Source organism: Canis lupus, chromosome 16, assembly GCF_011100685.1.
Source record: "Canis lupus familiaris isolate Mischka breed German Shepherd chromosome 16, alternate assembly UU_Cfam_GSD_1.0, whole genome shotgun sequence".
Taxonomy (NCBI): Eukaryota; Metazoa; Chordata; class Mammalia; order Carnivora; family Canidae; genus Canis; species Canis lupus.
The window spans coordinates 1,020,359-1,043,534 of NC_049237.1; the positions used below are offsets into that span (position 1 = coordinate 1,020,359).

Genomic DNA, 23,176 nt, shown 5'->3' on the forward strand with positions numbered 1-23,176 from the left:
AAATAAGTAAAATCTTAAAAAAAAAATGTTAAGACAATATGGGAAGAACAAATCTACAGAGCAGAAAAATTGAGGAGCAGAGGCAAGACAGAAGTTGGTTCATATTACATAAGCATTTGCCAAAGCTTTCTTTAAGAGGGCAGATTTCTGGGATCCCGGTTTGGCGCCTGCCTTTGGCCCAGGGCGGGATCCTGGAGATCCGGGATCGATTCCCACGTCAGGCTCCCGGTACATGGAGCCTGTTTCTCCCTCTGCCTGTGTCTCTGCCTCTCTCTCTCTCTCTCTCTCTCTCTGTGTGACTATCATAAATAAATAAAAATGTAAAAAAATTTAAAAAAAAATAAAAGGGCAGACTTCTTTTTCTTTTCTCTATGCCTATTTGTCCATAGATTGCTATTTTTTTAAATTGAGCTCCAATTCACGTGCCATAAAGTTCACCAACTTAAACCAGTGGCTTTTTTGTGTATTCACAAGGTTATGTAACCATCTCAACTCCTTTATTCCAGAATGTTTTCATCACTCCAAAAGGAGCCCCATACCCACCAGTAGTCACTCCCCATTTTTCCTTCTCCCCCCAGTCACTGACAACCACTGATCTACTTTCTGTTTTATAGTTTTCCTATTTTGGACATTTCATATGAATTGAATCATACAATATGTGGCCTTTTGTGTCTAGCTTCTTTTACTTAGTATAACATTTTTTTAGGTTTATTCATGTTATAGCATGTATGAGAATTTCATTTTCTTTCTATGGCCAAATAATGCTCTATTGCATGGATATACGATGTTTATATCACTACATTTTGAGCATTTGAGATTTCCAATATTAGAAATCACTATCCACTGAAGTGCAATGAGAAGGATAAAGCATCATGATTAAAATGCAAGCCAGTGGGAATATAGGATGTATATTTACAGGCAGCTTTGCAGAAATAAAGCTGTACAACTTTGGAGAACATGTAATACAATTCTCCTGAGTGTTCTAAAAGAAAACAAGATACTGCTTCTAACTTCATCCATTTCCCATACACCGCCCCCTTCCTCCCAGCTCCCCATCCAGGCTCCTTGCCAAGCTCCCTAGGTGTTTGTAGTTCCCCAACTCCCCAGCCACTTATGGATTATGATTCCAAGGGGCCACATATCACCACTATCCCAAAATATCAGCCTGAAGCTTTTTCCTTTATTATAGCTTTATAATTCTGATTCCTTAAGATTTTATTATTACACAGTCTCTCCTTAGAGCAAACACCAAATCTTAACCTGCTGCTCCCAAAATATTTCTGGGGAAGAAAAATATTGAACTCAGATCCTGAGAACTTAGGCCAAAGCAGCCTGCCCAAAGTTAGAAGTATTTTTGAAGACTTATGTCTTGTCCTAAAATTTTTTTTAGACTTTTATATTTTTCCCCATAATATAAACTCATTTGTTTCATTTTGTTTCAGTGTAAAAATTAGATTCTAAGTTACCACCAAGGAAACTAAACCGAAAACCTTTTCTTCTCATCTACTCTGGTAAACAGTTGAAGCTATTGCGATATCTATCATGTTGGAAAATTTGAACCAAATTAAGTCATCTAGGGATCCCTGGGTGGCACAGCGGTTTGGCGCCTGCCTTTGGTCCAGGGCTTGATCCTGGAGATCCGGGATCGAATCCCATGTCGGGCTCCCGGTGCATGGAGCCTGCTTATCCCTCTGCCTGTGTCTCTGCCTCTCTCTCTCTCTCTCTGTGTGTGTGTGACTATCATAAATAAATAAATAAATTTTTTTAAAACAAATTAAGTCATCTAGTTCATAAAGTTGCTATGAGTTAACATTTACAAAGCACTTAAACATAGTACCTGGCACAGAGCTAGGACGATATGTGTTTGTTGAATAAAAATAAATTAAAATGTGTAAAACAATTTTCAGCTAGATGGGATGGCAGCAATAACTCACCAAGAGGGCCTACAGTAATGATAAAAACATATTTTTCCACTACTCTTTTCACTGTGTTTTCTCTTCTTTATGCATTGAAGGCAAGAAAAAATTATTGTCCAATGTACAGAAAAATCTAATTTTATCAATTTTACTTTCCCTAACTTGTGACAAAAAGGGTACAGAAATTCAAGATTTTTTCCCAAAAACACTTTGAACAAATTTGATGCTCCAAGGAGTTGTATTACTTTATCCCAAGGCTCTGAGGATCCCTCAGTACCCTGTGCTTAAAAGACTTTAAGGGTACACTTGCTTCAGTTTGACAATGTAAACCTTAATCTTTCATTACCTAACACTTTAGAGATTGTCTAATTTCATTTTTTTCATTAAGCTAAATTTCTTATTTTTTCCAGCTTTATTGAGATATCATCAACATATGACATTTTGCAAGCTTAAGGTGTACACCATGTTGACTTGATACACTAATGTATTACAAAATGATTACAACACCATAGTATTAGCTAACATCTCTATCATATCAAAAAATTGCCATTTCCTTTTGGTGGTGAGGACATTTAAGATCTATTCCCTCAGCAACTTTTAATTATAATCACTATGCTTCATATTAGATCCCCATAATTTATTCATCTTATAACTGGAATTTGGTACTGTTTGACGAATATCTCCCCATTTTCATCTGTGGATAGCTAATTATTGGAAGATGAAGCTGGGGTCTCCCACACCACCATTTTGGTGACATTATCAGTTTAGCCAGAGAGCCAGTAATTTCTTGGTAGGAATTGGCAGAGTTTCCCTGGGGTCTCAGTAGGACCAAATGAGAACAAAGCAGCAAAAAAAGGAAATCTAAACATTTGCAATAATTAAAGTTTTCCCAGCTCTGCACCACCTGTCACAAGGTGAAGGATCCAGTGAAGTCACTCACCTAACCATATTTCTTGTCCCGCTAAAGCACACCTTTTATCAGACTGTCATGAAAATGCAATGCTGAAGCCAGCTAGTCAGATAATGTTCCCACCTACACAATAAGGAAAAGTGAAAGTGCTGAGGGTCAATTCAGAAATTAGCAGGGAGCAGGGCAAGACTTTGTCACCAAACTAGGTACTCTATACTTCAGATGGATCTTCCAGTCTCTGGTACTGTATTTGGATAAAGTATACTCTGGGTGTCAGGAGTTGTTTGAGCTCATCCTATACTCAGATGATACTGCAGCGTAAGCATATTTTTGTAAAATGAAATGAATGAATAATGTATATGAGTGCTTTGTTAAGGGTTGTATTATTGTAAAAAAAAAAAAAGTGCAGATGTTAGTTAACTATCACCTTTTATTCTTTCAGCTGTGGGCTACAAAGCATGACCCAGAGATGGTCCGCCCAACCCTGGAGAAGACACTTAGCGTCCTCCAGCTAGATTATGTGGATCTTTACATCATTGAAATACCCATGGCTTTCAAGGTGAGCTCAGATGCCTAAAGTTAGGTCTCTGCTCTTAGGCAACCATGAGCCAGCAGCTGTGTGTGAAGCTATGAAGCTAGTTCATTATTTATCACCGTAGAGTGGTAAGGTGTTCTGTTATTATAAATCAGATAGTACTGACCAATTCCAATGCCTATAGAGATTATATATAACAGACTCAGACCTGGAACCCTAGTTTTTGATTCATAATCCAATGTACTTGCTATTATATCTTGTCTTTAACTATAGTTTAAACTCTCCCCACCAAACCAACGTGTAGTCCCCCAACTATACTCTACATTTTAGTTACCTGGCATTCAGACACATCCTTCTTCCTGTTTACAAAGTCATGAAAATGTCACTGCAGAACATAATGCAACATAATATATGCAACTGAAAACTTACTCATCCTCCATCCCCTCCAAAAAAGAAATAACCCAAAGAATAGTCAGGTTCTTGGAGCTAGATCAAGGGCAGGGGATCTATGTAATATCTATTCCTCTAGTTCAAATTCACTACCTTTTTGAACTTTCTCAATCTATGGACTTGTTTATTTAACCAGCAACAAACAACACACCTATATGTATATATACACTGCTAAAGAGCAGTCACTGCTTTAAAATTTCATTGAGGGAAGGAGAAATTGAACAATGAAATTGGCTACTTGTTCACAAGGTAAATCAGATTCTGCTGCTAGTCATAAAGAACAAAGACTCTACCATTACAGTGGCCAGAATTCCTTTATGTGACCAACCTGGCTGCCCCTATTCTTTTCTCTGGAAATACTTTCCTTGTTGGCTTTCCTCTGTAGTTACATCCAAGATGGGCTTTGGGAAAGATTTCCCTTTTGCATCCTACTTCATGAAGATAGAAGTTTGGAGACTTCACAATGGCCTTGGTAATCATAGGCTTTTACTGGTCAGGTTGAGATTTAATGGACAAGGCAATATCCCTTAAAATGTAATAAGCTTTCAGTAAATTTACATTCAGTCAGGTCCATGAATGAGTAATTAAAACTAAAAATCTAATAGGGTCACATTTCTTATATCTAATCCGTGGCCTATGGTTTCTGTCTCTTAGTAAAGAAGCTTCTTGTTTCATTCATCTGCCTCACGTTTAGCTTACTGACCTCCATCTGATTGGAAATACTATAAAACGGGGGCACCTGGTAGCTCAGTCCGTTAAGCATCTGCCTTTGGCTCAGGTCATGATCCCAGTGTCCTGGTATCAAGCCCCACATTAGGCTCTCTGCTCAGCAAGGAGTCTGCTCCTTCCTCTCCCTCTGCCTACAGCACCCCCTGCTTGTTCTCTTTCTCTCTTTGTCAAATACATAAATAAAATCTTAAGAAAGAAAGAAAGAAAGAAGAAAGAAAGAAAGAAAGAAAGAAAGAAAGAAAGAAAGAAAAGAAAGGAAGGAAGGAAAGAAAGAAAGAAAAGAAAAGAAAAGAAAGAAAGAAAGAAAGAAAGAAAAGAAAAGAAAAGAAAAGAAAAAAATACTATAAAACAGGCAGGCACAGTTAATGTGTTCCTTATACCCAGTCTGCAATTCATTGGATGCCCCTTTGTCTAGTAGGGCATCTGTGGCCTGAGATCTTATCTTTAAAGACAACCAGCATTCTCATAAAGTCCAATACTACTTCCCTCTAGGATTCTTACCTTCCTTTCTTGGCTGTCACTAATTTATCTATCTCCAGAAGGCTCAGATATGAACTTCTGTCATTTTGGATGACATCCAGAAGTACGAAGTACCCATTTTAATAAAATGTCATGGGCAGCCCTGGTGGTGCAGTGGTTAAGCACCACCTGCAGCCCAGGGTGTGATCCTGGAGACCCGGGATCGAGTCCCACGTTGGTCTCCTGCATGGAGCCTGCTTCTCCTTCTGCCTGTGTCTCTGCCTCTCTCTCTCTCTGTCTCTTGTGAATAAATAAATCAAATCTTTTAAAAAATAAATAAAATAAAATAAAATAAAATAAAATGTCATCTTACCTCTTGTTTTACAAGCCCAGTAGCAACAAACCTCTTTCAACACATGCCTGAAGACTACAAAATGGCCAGAAAATTCTAATACCTAGTGGTTTTCTACTATGTTCCCTAAAGCTCCACCATTAGTAGGCCTATTTGTCTGAGACTCAAGACAACAATTTAACAGATTCTATGCTCTTGCAGAGCAAGGATTGCCAATTCTCAGCTGGAGGGGGGATACTTCTCACTGTCCACTATCCCATGTTGACCTAACCAACTTCTCATTACTTGCCATACCCCAAAATCTTTGAATTAGTCAGAACTTGTTTTTATAAATGGCAGAAATCCAACTCAAGTTGATGTTAGCTAAAAAGGGAGCCAGGAATTCCAAGGGATATCTAATTCAGGCACAGCTGGATCCAGAAATTCAAACTATGTATCTGGCCCTCTATCTCTGGTTTGGTTGGCTTCGTCCTCAAAAATCCTTTTCTGTTTGATGGCAAAATGGCCATTTACATGCATGCCAAGCCTACATTGTCAACACAACATGACAATTCAGAGAAAGAGAGAACACACATTAAACCTCACAGAGAAATATTGACTAGCCTTCCTTAGGTCATGTACCTGTTACTGACTAACCTTTGCAAAAGGCCAAATTGGGGACTGACTGACATCTTTGACCAAGAATAAGAGCTGGGTCAACCCACCCAAAAAACATGGAAAGGGCTCCTTCAGAGGAGACAGCACAAGTATGATAGAAAACAAAATAACAGATTTCTACTGTAATTAATTAGAGGCCACTTAGCATAGTGATAAAGATCATGGGTTCCAGAAGCAGGCTGCCTAGTTTGAATCCCAGCTCTGTCACATACAAGCCAGATGACTTGGTCAGGTTATTATCTGATCTTTTCCATATAGTCTTAACATAGTAGAGTGGACAAAGTCTGCATGGGCTTTGGAGTCACACAGATGAGGGACTTATTTTCAGCTTTACTACTTACTAGCAATAATCACTTTGATCTTTTTTTGTTGTTGTTCTTTCTGAACTTCAATTTCATTATCAGTAAAATGGAGACAATAGCAACTAACTTGACAAATGTTGCGAGGAGTCATTAAGATTATATATGTGAAATTACAGGCACAATATCTGACATTTTATAGATAATATTCTGAAATGTTTAGGTAGAAGGGAACCTTAGTATAAGATATCCCAATAACCTAATTTCACAGAAGAGAAAGTTGAGGCCCCAAACAAGGAGTAATAACTCACTCAGGTTTAAAGTCCATTAGAACAGGACCACAAGGTGGGCTCCCTGATGCCAACCCCATAACACTGCCCCTCTGTTTTGTCCTCATGAACCTAGCAATCCCAATACCCTGTGGACTACAGTGATTTTTTAATTTCAGGTTCTTGGGTGTTATAACCTCAGCCCTCATCCTCACACAACTAACTTCACTCATATTCAAAGAGTAGATTTCTACACTTAACTCTTAAAGATTTGGAAAAAACCTATGTCTAAAAGTGAGAAAATGAAATTTACTTTTCTGTGGCTGACCGATGATGTGTAAAATCTTTTCGGGAAAGGTAAACAGAAAATTTCCACTCCTATTCTTAGATGGGGCCAAGGCTCAAGGATACAGAGAGAAGGTAAAATTTTTAACAGTGAAAAATGACACAGTATAAAGACATTGCTTCCCAAATGAACCTGTAATTCCTATAATTGAGAAATCAATCTTCAAAGCCAAAATATCGCATGCTTTTTTTAAAATATTTTATTTATTTATTCATGAGAGACACACAGAAAGAGAGAGACAGAGACACAGGCAGAGGGAGAAGCAGGCTCCATGCAGGGAGCCCGACATGGGACTCAACCTGGGGTCTTCAGGATCACAACCTGGCCTGAAGGTGGCACTCAACTGCTGAGCCACCCAGGCTGCCCTCTCCTGATTTTTTTTTAACAAGAAACCTTTCTTGCTAAAACATTTTAGCACTTTATTATTTTTTGAATGTCAATTTAACAAGCAGACACAATTTCAGAACAACAAAATACCAAAAAATCACAAGACATTTTTAAGGATTTTTTAAGAGATTTTATTTTAGAGAAGAAAGCACAAGCGTTGGGGGGCAGAGGGAGAAGGAAAGAAAATTTCAAGCTGACTCCATGCTGAGCACAGAGACAGATGCAGGCCTCCATTCCAGACTCCTATGATCATGACCTGAGCTGAAAATTAGCATGACGCTTGACTGATTCCACCACCCAGGCACCCCACAATAAAACATTTTTGAAAGATGAAGTTACTGCTGAGCAGGAATGAGAGTCAATATCATGGGTTTTTAGAGGGTTGGATTATTCCAGCAATGGCCTACACTAAAGAGAAAGAACAGAGGATAAAGACAATGGTTTTATCAGGATGAATGGACTAGTAAAGTAGACACAGCAGAAGCCTAAGGGAGGCATCATGGAAATATTTAACATGGGTGCAGGCTTGATAAGGACTTAATTAAAATATGTAGAGGTAAAAATTATTTAGCAGAGTTCAGAATTGAGGCATAAAGCCATTTCTGAACAGAGGTAAAACTAGGATATGCAAAAGGCAAGAAATATGGAGGAAGACTGGAGTGAAAATGTGGGTCATAAGTGTTGAGAGGTTAAAAAGCTTAGAAATCAGAGATAGAAAGGGCAATTAACATGAGTGATTATGGGACATCAAGGGGAGAGGAGCCCTTTTCCCCGCTCTCACTCATTGAGACAGGCAGAATTGAGAAGAAATTATTTTCACTAAAGAGGACAATGAAGAAAATGTTATCACCAGGGGAAGTTTCATTCAGGTGAAATGGCAGAAGGAAAATTTTTTAAATATTTAAGAATATAATTGACTTTGTCCAAATGCTTGATTTTCAACAAAAAAAATTATCACGGTCTACAGACTTCCATGCTATCATCCACATCTAAAAGACACTTTGTCCCCATGTTATTTGATCTGTTTCAATACAGATGACTACTACCTTTTTCTTTAAACATTTTCAGCTTATGGTTCTATTGTATCACCCTCTCCAGATGCTTTGACAGCATCTTCCCTGCCAACGTCCAAACGCCATTATGCCCAGTACTCTATCCTCAATATTGTCTTACTGAGCCACACTTTGCTCTACAAGTGATCCCATGGATTGAATACCACTTTATGTGCTGATCCCTCCCAAATTTGTCTGCAACCAAGACTTCTCTCTGAGCCTCTCTCAGACTTCTCTGTTCAATTACCTCCTCAAATACCCACTGAATGTGGAAATTGCCATTTCAAACTCAAAATATCCAAAATAAAACTCTTGATTGCTAGCCTAAACTCAGGGAATGATCACCACTAGCCAACCAAGCAGCCTAGAAATCATCTTTTATTTCTCTCTATCCTATTTCCAAGCCCATAAGAGATGTTTTCCATTTTTAGATATAGCGAAAGAGGAAAAATATGAAAGCCAACAGTCAGTCTTAGTTGGAAAAGGATCACCAAAAACCTAGGTTTGATACTGAGATAATTTGTGAAGTAGAAAACAGATGCTAAACTCCTGGAGGTCCCAGAAAGGGAAAGAAAGAGCCACTGGGCAGATTATTCAGAACCAAGAAGTAATGTGCTAAGTTTTCCGTATGTTTAGGGAGTGTTCCATTCATTAGCTACACTTTTCTTAGCTGAAAAACTTCTTTTCACCCTTAAGGATGATCCTTGTTTTCTTATTAGAGTGAAAAATTTGCTATTCTCAGGATGCGTGGGTGGCTCACTGGTTGAGTTTCTGCCTTTGGCTCAGGGCATGATCCCCAGTCTGGGGATCGAGTCCAGTATCAGGCTCCCTCCAAGGAGCTGCTTCTCCCTCTGCCTATGTCTCTGCCTCTCTCTGTGTGTCTCTCATGAATAAATACAATCTTTAAAAAAATTGCTGTTCTCAACTTTGGGCTTAGGGTTAGATCAAAACGCTGAGCCTAAATATCCTAATTCTCAACTTCTACTCTTTATTTATGAATAATTTTGTTATTAAGTGTTAGAGTGGCTGGTAATGAGGGTGGCAAAGAATTGCACAAAGAGTGGAGCAATAAAGAGGAGAGTTTATTCACTCTCCAAGGGAGGAGAGGAACCCGACATCTAGAAAAGTGTTGGCCCCAAGTTTATGTCAAGCTGGGCCTTTTAAGGAGTTTTGAAGGATGTGAGAGGATTGTAGCTGTACCCATGCGGGAATTGGTGTGTAGAGAGGGGATGAACTCTTAGCCAGGTAGAGCAAGAAATGGCAGGTATATTGGCTCTGTCCAGGGGTTGTCTGAGATGTGGATCGTGGTCAGGCTAGAGAAGAATATATTTTGTGGTTGAAGTTTATTTCTCAAGAATGTAGGGCACCATGCCCTAGAAAAACAGAGTTAGGGCCAAATGCAGACACCTGTTAGTTTTGTCTGTGTCATTGGGGGGAGGTGGGAGGGGGTAGTTGAACAGATTCCTTTTATTATTATCTTAACATGGTTTAAGAACAATAATAAGGGGGCAGCCCAGGTGGCTCAGTGGTTTAGCGCCACCTTCAGCCCCGGGTGTGATCCTGGAGACCCGGGAAAGAGTCCCACGCTTGGCTCCCTGCATGGAGCCTGCTTCTCCCTCTGCCTGTGTTTCTGCCTCTCTCTCTCTCATGAATAAATAAATAAAATCTTTTTAAAAAAATAAAGAACAATAATAATCTGTCAATAAATAAAGGAAAATGAATGCCAGAGTGAGATGAGACTAACATGCCATATTTATTATACATAATTAAAATTGAATTGCTTTCCCAGGCCCAGGGTATATGGTATAATGACAACTCAAATGCCATAATTTTAATTCCCAGATATAAATGAAATAAGTTATACTCATTCTTTTTTATAGCCTGGAGATGAAATCTACCCTAAAGATGAGAATGGCAAATGGTTATATCACAAGTCAAATCTGTGTGCCACTTGGGAGGTAAGTTCAAATGGGCCTCTTTTCTTGAAGACTACATTTTTAAACTGATCTGATTATTTCTGTTCAATTTATAGAGAGATGCAGCCTTTACTCCTAATGTATAGTAATAATTGGAACAGGTATTTCTAATCATAAGCAAAGATGTGTAAAATCCCCATTTCTGTACACTGAAAAATTCTTGATTTTGTTTTGATGGAAAAGAAGAATGCCAAAGAAGAGAGAAGTGTAGAAGGAAAAAGAAAGTAAAGGAAATAAGTTCTAATGTAACCATAAATAGGACTATATCAATGAGATAAAATCACAAATTTTTGAAATTTCTCAAATTGAATTTATGAAAATCAATAATATGATGTTTAAAAGAAACAAACGTAAAGTGATACATGAAAACTGAAAAATAATTCTGGTTCCAGTTCTGAACAAGCTGATGGCTCCTTCCCCAAAATCATAAGAGTAGGAAAACTGGGGAAAGTAATTAAGGAAACCTATATGGATTCATGTTGGGGGTGAGGGGTGCAGATCTTTCAACTGGTTTGTTTATGAGGTAATATGGCAGCTTTTACCTAGAGTAGAAGGCAACCCAACAAGCTGCAAGAGGATAACATAGGAAAGGGACCTTAGAGTTCTTTTTGCTCTTCCTTCTCTCCTCCTGTAGCCTTGGAACAAATATTATCTGCTCCACACATATAGAAACTTAAGACTCATGTTCAGATGTCTTCAGGAATCAAATAAGAATAGCACTGAAATCCCACACTTGTGAGAGACTGAGAAAAAACATAAGTTACTATCTGACCTCTGGCCACCATTTCCCTCCTTCTCCCATTCAAAACTCCAAAGGCTGGGAAATTACACTCTAACAAGTACCTCTTTCTTTCTTTCTTTCTTTCTTTCTTTCTTTCTTTCTTTCTTTCTTTCTTTCTTTCTTTCTTTCTTTCCTTCTTTCTTTTTAAAGATTTTATTTATTCATTTGAGAGAGAGACAGAGAGAGCAAGGAGAGCACACCAGCACAAACAAGGGGGGGAGAGGGAGAAAGCAGGCTCCCCAAGTGAGCTGGGAGCCCAACATGGGGCTTGATCCCAGGACCCCGGGATCATGACCTGAGCCAAAGGCAGAAGTTCAACTGACTGTGCCACCCAGGCGCCCCTAACATGTACCTCTTTCTAATGGACTTCCCCTCCACCCTCCGTAGGTAATAGATGATTATCTGAATTGCAGAGTTATTTTGAGGGGTGAGAAGCCATTGATTGGGTTTTCTGATGCCTGGGGATCTCCACCCAAGAGACCATACAACTCATTCCTGACCTCATTGTAGACGACTAGGTTTTGGAGTCACGTGTTCCCTTCCAAAGGACAGTATCCTCAGAAAAAAATGTGTTAAAACTCCCAATTACAAGGCATTTATTTTATAAAGAACCCGCACATCTCAATTAGAGATCCAAACATAAACAGATGACCAAGAACTTTTAGCTTTTTTAGCCAATTAATATAACAAAGGAGATAAGAAAAGATGCTAGCAATATGAAACAAGAACAAGAATATACTTTTTTTTAAAAAAGTGAAAATAATACTTAGTAAAGTGTAAAACAATGCAATAAATGGGATTAAAAATAGAATGGATATAAACAAAGAAAAAATTATCAGATTGAAAGATCAGAATGAGGAAACTATCCTCCCCCAAAAGTGAAGAAGGAAAAAGGACAAGAAACTGTTTTAAGTATGAAAGAAAGGCTAAGAGTTGTAAAGGATAAAATTAGAATTTCTAGCATCCATACAATAGGAGTCTCAGGACAAAAAAGAAAGAAAAAAAGAAAAGGAGGTAATATTTGAAGAAAAAAAAAAGATAAGGTGTGGATCACCAAAGAGAAAAGAGAAGAAAAACCTTACCTAGGTACATTACAGTGAAATTTCAGAATATCAAATATACAGAGAAAATGATAAAACTTCCCAAGTATAGCAAACAAGCCAATAAAGAAAAAAGATGGAAGAAACAATAATAAATCAAGAAGACAGGAAAAGAAGAGGAAAAATGAATAGATGGGAAAAATAGAAAGCAAAGAGCAAGATGAGAGATTTAAACTCACTTATAAAAAAATAAATAAAATAAACTCACTTATATTAATAATCACATATATGTAAATGGTCTAAACAACTCAGTTAAAAGGCAGAGGTTATCAGAATAGATAGAAAGCAAAACCCCACTGTATATATTATTTATAAGAAACCCGTTTTATTTTTTATAATAAATTTATTTTTTATTGGTGTTCAATTTACCAACATACAGAATAACACCCAGTGCTCATCCTGTCAAGTGCCCCCCTCAGTGCCCATCACCCATTCACCCCCCACCCCCCCGCCCTCCTCCCCTTCCACCACCCCTAGTTCATTTCCCCCAGAGTTAGGAGTCTTTATGTTCTGTCTCCCTTTCTGATATTTCCCCACACATTTCTTCTCCCTTCCCTTATATTCCCTTTCACTATTATTTATATTCCCCAAATGAATGAGAACATATAATGTTTGTCCTTCTCTGATTGACTTACTTCCACTCAGGCATAATACCTCCATGTCCATCCATCCACGTTGAAGCAAATGGTGGGTATTGTTGAGAAACCCGTTTTAAATAAAAAGACACAAATAGGTTAGAAGTAAAGATTAAGAAAAAAAAGTAAAAGAATAGAAAAAAGATATACTAGGCTTTTATTTCCTTCCAAAGAAAGTTGGAGTAGCTATTTTAATGTTAGCAAAGGTTTCAGAACAAAAAGTATTATCAACGATAAAGAAGTGTGTTTATCCTAATAACAGAACTTAGTAACAGCACCTCATAACAGAACTCCAAAATACATGAATCTTAAATGAAGAGAACTGAAGAGGAGAATAATCTACAATTATAGTCAAAGATTTCAAAACCTCTATCTCAATAATTGAGATAATAAGTAGACATAAAATCTATAGAAGAGATTTAAACATTATCAACCGGGGATCCCTGGGTGGTTCAGTGGTTTTAGCGCCTGCCTTTGGCCCAGGGCATGATCCTGGAGTCCCAGAATCGAGTCCCGCATCGGGCTCCCTGCATGGAGCCTGCTTCTCCCTCTGCCTGTGTCTCTGCCTCTCTCTATCATGAATAAATAAATAAATAAATCTTTTTTTAAAATTAAAAATAAACATTATCAACCAGCTTAACCTAATTGACATTATTGAATATTTCACCAAAATATAGCAAAATGCTATTTTTCAAGTACACATAGAACATTTAACAAAATAGTCCACTGAGACATGAAACAAATCTCAACACATTAAATTATATTCTTTATACAAGTAGGCTGTCTGATAAAATTAGAATTAAATTTGAAGTCATGAGCAACAATATATCTGAAAAACCATCAGATATTTGGAAACTGAAAACATACATGTAAATAACCCATAGGACGAGAAATAAGATCTGTATTTATACATAATGTATATGTGAGCAACACATAATTGGAAATTAAATCTTTTTAAATGATATTGTTTTAGAGATAAATCCAACAAAATCAGTGCAAGAGTTAAACAATAAAAACTAAAATATATTACTAAGAGCAATTTATTTTTAAGTAATCTACTATGCCCAATGTGGGCTTGAACTCACAACCTCAAGATGAAGAGTTACATGCTCTACCAATTCAGCCAGCCATGCACCACTACTGAGAGCAATTTTTAAAACTCTAAGGTGAGAGATACATCATGTTCTTTGATAGAAAGACCGAATATATTAAGATGTTAATTTTCCACAAACTGATAGATTCAATGCAATCCCAGTCAAAATACCAAAAGAAATTGAAAAGCTGATTCTAAAATTTATAGGGGGGATGCCTGGGTGGCTTAGCAGTTGAGCTTCTGCCTTTGGCTGAGGTTGTGATCTGGGTTGAGACCCAGGATCAAGTCCCACATCGGGCTCCCTGCATGGATCCTGCTTCTCCCTCTGCCTCTCTCTCTCTCTCTCTCTCTCTGTCTCTCATGAATAAATAAATAAATCTTTAAAAAAATTTATATAAAGAAGTGCAAATAGCATAATGATAAAAGAGTCAATTACCAAGAAAATATACCAATTTTAAACACATGGGTACCATATAAAATATCTTCAAAATATATAAAGCAAAGTCAATAAACTATAAGAAGACACTGATAAATTTTTTCTACTATAGTGGGAAATTTTCTAACATATTCCTTTAAATTATTGAGAAGCCAGGAAAAGCTAGACCCAGCTTTGTATATAATGTGTGTGTGTGTGTGTGTGTGTGTGTGTATGAGACACAGAGCAAGAGGAGAGAGAAATTTGTATCTAATAAAAGGAGAATATACCTTTTCACACACACCAGACATTTATAAAAATGGATCAGATACCATGCTATAAAGCAAACCTCAACAGATTTCAAGAAATAAGATCATTTTTAATGCACTGGTATATATGGTGAAAATGCAAGGGGAAGATATGCTGTACAATGTTTCCCAAACTAATTCAAATACAGAATTCCTGCCTATCTCTCCCACTTTTTTTAAATCTTCACAGAATGTCTGTTAACATACCCAGGGACTTTCCTTCTTAAAGAATTCATTGTCACCCCCGTAAACATTCTCATTTGTTTTGAGGCTTTTGTCTTAACCCTTTGGCCTTTACTCATCAGGCTTTGGAAGCTTGCAAAGATGCTGGCTTGGTGAATCCCTTGGAGTTTCCAATTTTAACCGCAGGCAGCTGGAGCTCATCTTGAACAACCAGGACTCAAACATAAGCCAGTCAGCAACCAGGTACAGTTTGACAGGAGGTGGGAGGGGAGAGGGGAATGTGAGGAGTAGAGGGAGATTCCCAATATTTACTTAACAGGAGAATGCTGGAGTAGGAGTTGGAAATCTTGTGGTCATTAACACATATCTCATCATAGGACCATGAGAGCAAGTCTTTGACTTCTCTCAATTTATGTCTCTTAAAAAAAGATTTGCAAGTTCAAATCCAGGCAAAAATAATCCAAAGAATTTTTTGAAGAAAAATCATGAGGAGGAACTAGATCTGCCAGACATTAAGATATACAGAGTTTAAATTAATAGAAAATAAGAAATATCTTAGAAACAGGCCCAAGTATGATAAAAACTTAATATAGAGACAATAACACAAACGAGTGGCAAAGAGGTTGAATTTTTCAGTAGATAGTGTGGAGGAAATGGTTAGTTATGTAGAAGCCAATACAGATCTTTGCCTCATGTCCTACTCCTAGTATCTCTTTGATCAGAAGTTAAAGGAGAAAGAGGAAATCATTGTGAGTGCTACAAAACAATTTTAGTTTTCTAGAGCTATAGATAGAAAATGAAGCCATGGGAAAATTATAAAAGAAATGGACATATTTATATATAGTATAAAAACATTAAACTCCAAAAATATTAGAAACAGGGGCGCCTGGGTGGCTCAGTTAGATAAGCATCTGCCTTTGGCTCAGATCATGATCCCAGGATCCTGAGATAGAGCCCAGATCGGGTAGGGGGGTGGGGGACTGGGCTCTGCTCAGCAGGGGGTCTGCTTCTACCTCCCCCCTGCTCTTCCTTGCTCCCTCTCAAATAAATAAATAAATAAATAAATAAAAATAATAAATAAATAAATAATAAATAAATAAATTCAAAACAAAGAGCAAGTAAAATGGAAAATTATATTTTTGAATATAATAGAAAAGGGGATCATATCCTTATGAAATAAGAGCCTAATAAAAATTAATGAAAAAAATCAAAGATAAAACACTAAAGCTCAACAGAAAAGTGAGTAAAAGAACTTGAACAGAAATTCAAGACAAATTGCAAGACATAGTAAACATATGAAAATGTTCAACTGCACTGATAATTACAGAAATTTAAAGTATTATTTTATATTGCGTCAAAACAGCAAGGCTTTTGCTTTGTTTTTTTAACATAACGTTCCATATAAGCAAGTGATAAATTGCTAGCAAGTGCAAATTTTTTTCATTTTACTGGGAAGCAATTTGGCAATAAGTGTCAAGAGCCTTAAAAAATGTTCACAGTCTTATATTCCTAAGAATTTATCCCTGTGGAATGCCTGGGTAGCTCAGCAGTTGAGGCCTCTGCATTTGGCTCAGGACATGATCCCTGGTGGGGATCCCTGTGGGGGGTCTGCTTCTCTGTCTTTCTGTGTCTCTGCCTCTCTCTGTGTGTCTCTCATGAATAAAATAAATAAATAAATAAATAAATAAATAAATCTTTAAAAAAAGAAAAGAATTTATCATTTTGAAAAAAATCTGAAAGCTTTCAAGTGTGTTTGTCACAGCACTGTTTATAAGGCACAAGAGGGAAAAAAAAAAGGAAACAACACAAATATGAAAAAGTAGGAGGATATTTAAATAAATTATAAATCTCATATAATATAAAATCTTAATAAAAGAGGTTTTTGAATCATTTTTGAGCAAAAGAGCAGTGGCCATAATATTAAAGGGAAAAACCAGGATACAAAATGTAATAGAGTATTGATGTGAATACATTAGTTAAAAACATGCATAGGACTGTTGGGGATTTACCCCAAAGATTCTGATGCAAGGAAACCACCAGGACACCTGCACCCCGATGTTTCTAGCAGCAATGTCCACAATAGCCAAACTGTGGAAGGAGCCTCGGTGTCCATTGAAAGATGAATGGATAAAGAAGATGTGGTTTATGTATACAATGGAATATTCCTCAGCCATTAGAAATGACAAATACCACCATTTGCTTCAACGTGGATGGACCTGGAGGGTATTATGCTGAGTGAAGTAAGTCAATCAGAGAAGGACAAACATTATATGGTCTCATTCATTTGGGGAATATAAATAACAGTGAAAGGGAATATAAGGGAAGGGAGAAGAAAAAGACTCCTAACTGAGAAAACGAACTAGGGGTGGTGGAAGGGGAGGAGGGCGGGGGTGGGGGTGAATGGGTGACGGGCACTGAGGGGGGCACTTGACAGGATGAGCACTGGGTGTTATTCTGTATGTTGGTAAATTGAACACCAATAAAAAATTAATTTATTAAAAAAAAAAAAACATGCATAGGGGACAGCCCCAGTGGCACTGCGGTTTAGCGCTGCCTGCAGCTCGGGGTGTGATCCTGGAGACCCAGGATCGAGTCCCACGTCGGGCTTCCTGCATGGAGCCTGCTTCTCCCTCTAACTGTGTTCTGTCTCTCTCTCTCTCTCTCTGAATAAATAAATAAATCTTTAAAAAAATAAAATAAATAAAGATAAAATAAAAATAAAAACATGCATAGGAAAAATATTGGAAAGAAATATATCAAAATACTAACTGTGGTTAACTCTGCCTGTGAATTTTACAGGTGAATTCTGTTTTCTTCTTTATGCTTTTCTGTATTTTCCAAATTTTCTATAAGGAGCATATGTTATTTTTATAATCACAACAAAATATTGTTAAATGGGGATAATGATACTCTCTTCACTCTACTTCATAAAACACTAAGAGGCTACATTTTAAAATGCCCTTAGGGTAAAGATTCATGTATTGGAGTTATGGTTGACTTGTTTGCTTGATTCATCATATTTAGTAACTCAAAACAGTCTTCTTTGAGTTCATAACAGAAAGAATGAATTATTACCTATCATGACAATAGCCCACAGCTAAAACAGAAGTGTTGCTATATTTAGAAAGATCACTTCCTAATTAACACCTAAGCCAACACTATACCATATGCTCTGAGGAGCAGAGACTTGACTCCTAATTGATCTAAATCTCTCCCTTTATTCCTCCTCTCACCAGCTCATCTCCCTCCTGCACCCCCAAGGACAATATTTTGTTATAAAAGGCCAAAATGACACACTTTTTCTTACAAATGTACAAAGAAAGATGATGCTTTTTGACCTCAGAAGGAAAAATGGAGTAAGAATTTGACAGTGTGTCTTCTCATGCCAAGGAAGAAATACCCTGATATGTTGGCACAAGAATCATGAACAGCTTCACAAATGTACCCTGCAAAGGAAACAAGACATGTGGGAAGATCATATCCCAGGCTTGTTCGTTTGCTTCATGATATGGAAAGCAGAGTATATCAACACTCGAGATGGTACAGATCAAAGTGCAGGTCTACTGGCCACCTGCCATTACCCTATGCCTGGGGTATGACCACCTACACTCCAGAAACACACGTTTAGTTCAAACAGCTTTCAGCCCAGGAACATGATGACATATTGTGGGCATTATACAGGGTGGTCACAACTTATATATAAGGGATACATACCTGAAGACCTTGTGTAATTCATAATTCACATACTTAAAAACTAATTTTCCCATTAGAATAAATCAAAAGCATAATTTGCAAAATGTTTATATTTCTTCAAAGACTTTATGAACAAAGGCACAAAGAATATTATCTCACTCTGTACTCATTCTCAGAGCCTGAGCATTCCTTAGTACTACCTCTGATGCCTGTCTACACAAAGGTGTCTCCAGGCTCCATCCCTCACTTAATCTCTTGAAAGCCTTCCTACTGGGTCATTTGTCATGCAGTGTTTTCCCAGCCTAATTCAAAGGAGACTGTGGCTCTACCTCAGGCCATTTAATCTCACATACCTAACTCTAGTAACAAATGAAGGGACAGAGGTGGGGAGAAAGGCAAGATCTCCAAATTCTTCAGTTTTTCCTAACCCTATTCACTATGCCTAAATCACAGGTGTCCTGACTTCGAAATCTATATATATATTTTTGAGTAACTTAAATGAAAATTCAACACACTTCTAAGAAAGACACAGAATGAGGTTACTGTCTTCCTTCGCAGGGTCTAAGAGAGAAGGGTAGGAGGAACAGGTCATAACCATCATTCATTATCAGCAGTTCCAATTTACAGAAAGTAAGCTATAAAGGGGAAAATAGTAATGCAAATTAATAGTCCACTTTCTGGCACCACCATCTTTAAGAAAGTCAAGTCAAAAAAAAAAAAATCAAGTCAAAGAACTCACCTGTCGTAAGAGTCAGCTTAACTTCACCTTGTGAGATTCTTGATATCTGAAGTTCTGCACTATCAAATAGTGTTGTAAAAGCCCCAGACATGTCAAGACACTGAAAAGTGACCTCAATTTTACAGAATAAACAAGAAAAAGTAAAGACTGAATCTCCACTAGCCCATCCACAAAGGGCTATAACCAGTCCCTAAGAAAGACGGAAGCAAGTGTGCTTAGATATGCTTCACCTTGGAAATGAGCTAGTTCAGGGCAATGATGACATCAAGTGACAACAGAAACTATCACTACCCTCTACCTGAAACTGAGCATCCAGTGCCAGCATACCAAACAAGGATCATCCACTGGCCTGAAATGACCCCACCAAGCTGCAGCCCTGATGAAGCTCCTTCCTAAGATGCTGGCTTGCTCCTCTCTGTATTGTTACTGTTTTCATTCAACAGTCACTGAGCACCTGCCTTATGCCAGGCACTTTGCTATGCTTTAGGCATGCATAAGAAACCAACGACAGATACAGCCCTTCCTCTTAGGCACTAGCCGCCTAGTGGGGAGCAGATATGAATCAATCACAAAAGTTATTGGTAATTAGAAACTTAGATAAATACTCTGAAAAGAAGGAATATGGTTCTCTGTGAGTTCGTATGCACTTGGATCTTATTAACTTATCTACTCCCACCCCCAGAATTTCCCTCACTGGGTGTCTCTTTAGTGATATGCCCTAGGATTTTTACCTAACAACTCTCTATGCAAAGATTTATATTATATTGTTATGCTGTTATTTGAGTTTTTATGTTAACTCAAAAGTTCTCATTGAGCAGATGTTTCTTTTTTTTACATTTTTATTTATTTATGATAGTCACAGAGAGAGAGAGAGGCAGAGAGCCCGACGTGGGATTCGATCCCGGATCTCCAGGATCACACCCTGGGCCAAAGGCAGGAGCCAAACCACTGCGCCACCCAGGGATCCCATGAGCAGATGTTTCTAGTATCTTGCCCAATGCAACTCTCTCTAATCTCCCAGATTTCAGTTCACAGATTGTTCAGTCGTAGATTCAATATGCACATATCTATTTGTTCTATTTCTAATTGTGATAGCCTTATTATGCACACATGTTGCCATAAGCCATATGAAGTCCTTTTTCAAAGAGTAGATTATAAAACGTTCAATGCGTTTATGAACACACACATACACATATACATAGGGTTGTATACCTACATACTTCTACATATTTAATAAGGCCAGAGACATGCAACAGCACACCAGTCTGATTAGAAAGGAGTCCTTAAATTTTGTATTTGGAATGAGCAGGCGGGCATTAAATTAAGGAATTCATACTTAGTTTCTAAGCAGTGGAGTGATGTGATAAAACACATGTCTTGTAGAGACTGGTCTACCAATAATAGACAAGATTGAAAATGAAAAAGTAGAGTGATGTCGGAAGTCAGAGAGATAAAGGAAGAAAACACTAAAGAGTGTGATTCCTGCCTTTTTTTAGTCTGTGTTACTTTCTAGAATTATTTAAGAAATGTTCCAAGGGGTGGAAAGCCCACAAGTGTTTCTTAGGATAAAGGAACAAGATTATGTCAGGAAAAAAAAAAAAGTGTATCAAATTAGAGAACAGAAAGAAGAAAGAAGACCCACTACAAAGAGGCCCAGTTTACCTTTGCCACTTCATCAGTAGCATCTCCTTGTGCCTTCTAGAAATAAAACTCACCAAATACTATTCCAGACAATCAAGATAAGTATATACTTCAAGTATTTTAATTCAGCGTTGGTTGATTTTAATCCAAAAAGGAAAGAAAAGCATAGGTCAAATATTACCATAGCGGTTAAGAAGACATGTTGAGAAGAACTTCATGACACAAGCACTTTTTAATGCAGGAATCTTGCCAGTAAGATACTGAAGATGAATGCAGGCCTGCACTGGATAGTGTAAAGAACTCTTGGCCAAGATGACAAAATTCATCTTTAAATTTCATTTTATACATGCTCTACCCCTTGTGAAAATATTCTTAGATGCCTGATAGCTACAGAGAGAGGGCTTTTGCAACATGTCACTTCTACTTACTAGGCTGTAATCTGAACCTTGAGACTGCTTTTTTGTTACAGAAAATTGTATTTGAAAAAAAAAATGCATTTGCTAGAATGGTGACTAGATAGTTAGGTCGGTTCCTTCAAAATTTTAAACTATGCTAACTTGACAAAACTGAATTTGCTCCCCACTGATTTTAGGATTATTCTACAGATGGTGACCTCACTAACCATGTTTTAATTAATCTCACCAATAAACAATGCCAACTTCCTTGTTAGGAATAATATTTAGCATTTGCCTCATTATCCATAATACTTTTAAATGGGTTTTATTGAAGAAATTTTTAAAAACTGTGTAAAACTGCATTCCTCCAAGGCTTTAATTTTGTGCTCTGCTCTCTAATGCAACCATGTAGGTTGAGTGCCATCCGTATTTCACCCAGCCAAAACTCTTGAAATTTTGTCAACAACGTGATATTGTCATTATTGCATACAGCCCTTTGGGGACTTCTAGGAATCCAACCTGGTAAGCAATGCTGTATATCTCTTCAGCAGTGTTTCCTTTGGTGTAGAGTATGAAACTGATGTGAATTACTTGGTTGGCAAGATTATATGGCTCTGTGATTTTAAGAAAGTAACAAAGTCTTTGAGTCATTCTCTATATACACAAATTGGAGCTAATAAAACCTTCCTCACAAAGGTGGTATAAGAATTTGGGATCCCTGGGTGGCGCAGCGGTTTGGCGCCTGCCTTTGGCCCAGGGCACGATCCTGAAGACCCAGGATCGAATCCCACGTCAGGCTCCCGGTGCATGGAGCCTGCTTCTCCCTCTGCCTGTGTCTCTGCCTCTCTCTCTGTGTGACTATCATAAATAAATAAAAATTTATTAAAAAAAATAAAAGAATTTATTACTGTATGTATGAAATTACCTAACAATGCCTGAAACATGGGATATACCCCCACAAATGTTTAGGTATTATCTGACAGTCTCCATGACCATATCCTGAAATTTTAGAATTTTTTGATTTCTGTATTCCAATATAGCACTTCTGCTGTGATGTGTTCCATAGGCTTAAGTAGAAATTTTTCTACGTGAAGATGACTCTAATAGTTGTGCCTCTATTTCTTCCACTTTGGTCTTCCTGCCTTCCCCATATGCCTACTTCCAACCCAGTTCTCTCTGTAAGACCCTTCAAAGAAATACCATTTACCCTCCAAAAGAGGCAGCTCTATAAATTTGTCTCTCTTGATCTTTTCATGTTAAAAGCAACTCTTCACTGAGTGCTCTGCTCTCTGAGAAATTGGTTACAGGTGACCTGAAGTGGTAGGTGGCCAGGGGGATAGGGAGTCAGAGGAGGGAGGTGATTGACTAACCATCTGTTCTCATTACTTGAGCTAAATATGATGCAGGTTTTGATTTTTTTTTTTAAAGGGTGAATATATCTTCCCCACCTTTGCTAAAGGATGAACTTCTTAATGCACTGGGGAAAAAGTACAAGAAGACAGCAGCTCAAATCGTTTTGCGTTTCAACATCCAGAGAGGAGTAGTTGTTATTCCTAAAAGCTTTAACCCTGAAAGGATCAAGGAAAACTTTCAAGTACGAGATCTGCTTCTGGAAATGTAGAAAGTAGAGTTGTTTTGTTTTGTTTGTTTATTTTTTGGCGAATTTTCTGTTCAGATTAATAAGAAACTTGTAATGCCTTCATATTTTATTGTACACCTGCTCTCCAACCCACATTCTTTATATCTGAATTTAACTTTAGGTGAATTTGAGACAGTTCCCAGCACTTTGGGGATTGCTTTACTGCTTGTACTTTACCTAGCTCCCTTATTTTCTTCCGTTTCCTTAACCTATTAAC

General features: G+C 37.6%; 1 protein-coding gene across 1 annotated transcript in view; it reads left to right on the forward strand.

Annotated features, from left to right (window-relative positions):
* The window catches only part of LOC119877081 (aldo-keto reductase family 1 member D1-like), a 93,157-nt gene extending 70,201 nt beyond the window's left edge, over nucleotides 1–22,956 (forward strand). The window contains 7 exon segments of the mRNA XM_038559249.1: nucleotides 3,269–3,385; nucleotides 10,242–10,319; nucleotides 14,975–15,005; nucleotides 15,008–15,055; nucleotides 15,058–15,095; nucleotides 21,733–21,842; nucleotides 22,749–22,956. Coding sequence (XP_038415177.1) covers nucleotides 3,269–3,385; nucleotides 10,242–10,319; nucleotides 14,975–15,005; nucleotides 15,008–15,055; nucleotides 15,058–15,095; nucleotides 21,733–21,842; nucleotides 22,749–22,941 — 615 coding nt within the window. The 3' untranslated portion in view covers nucleotides 22,942–22,956.
* Nucleotides 22,957–23,176: the final 220 nt, after the last annotated feature.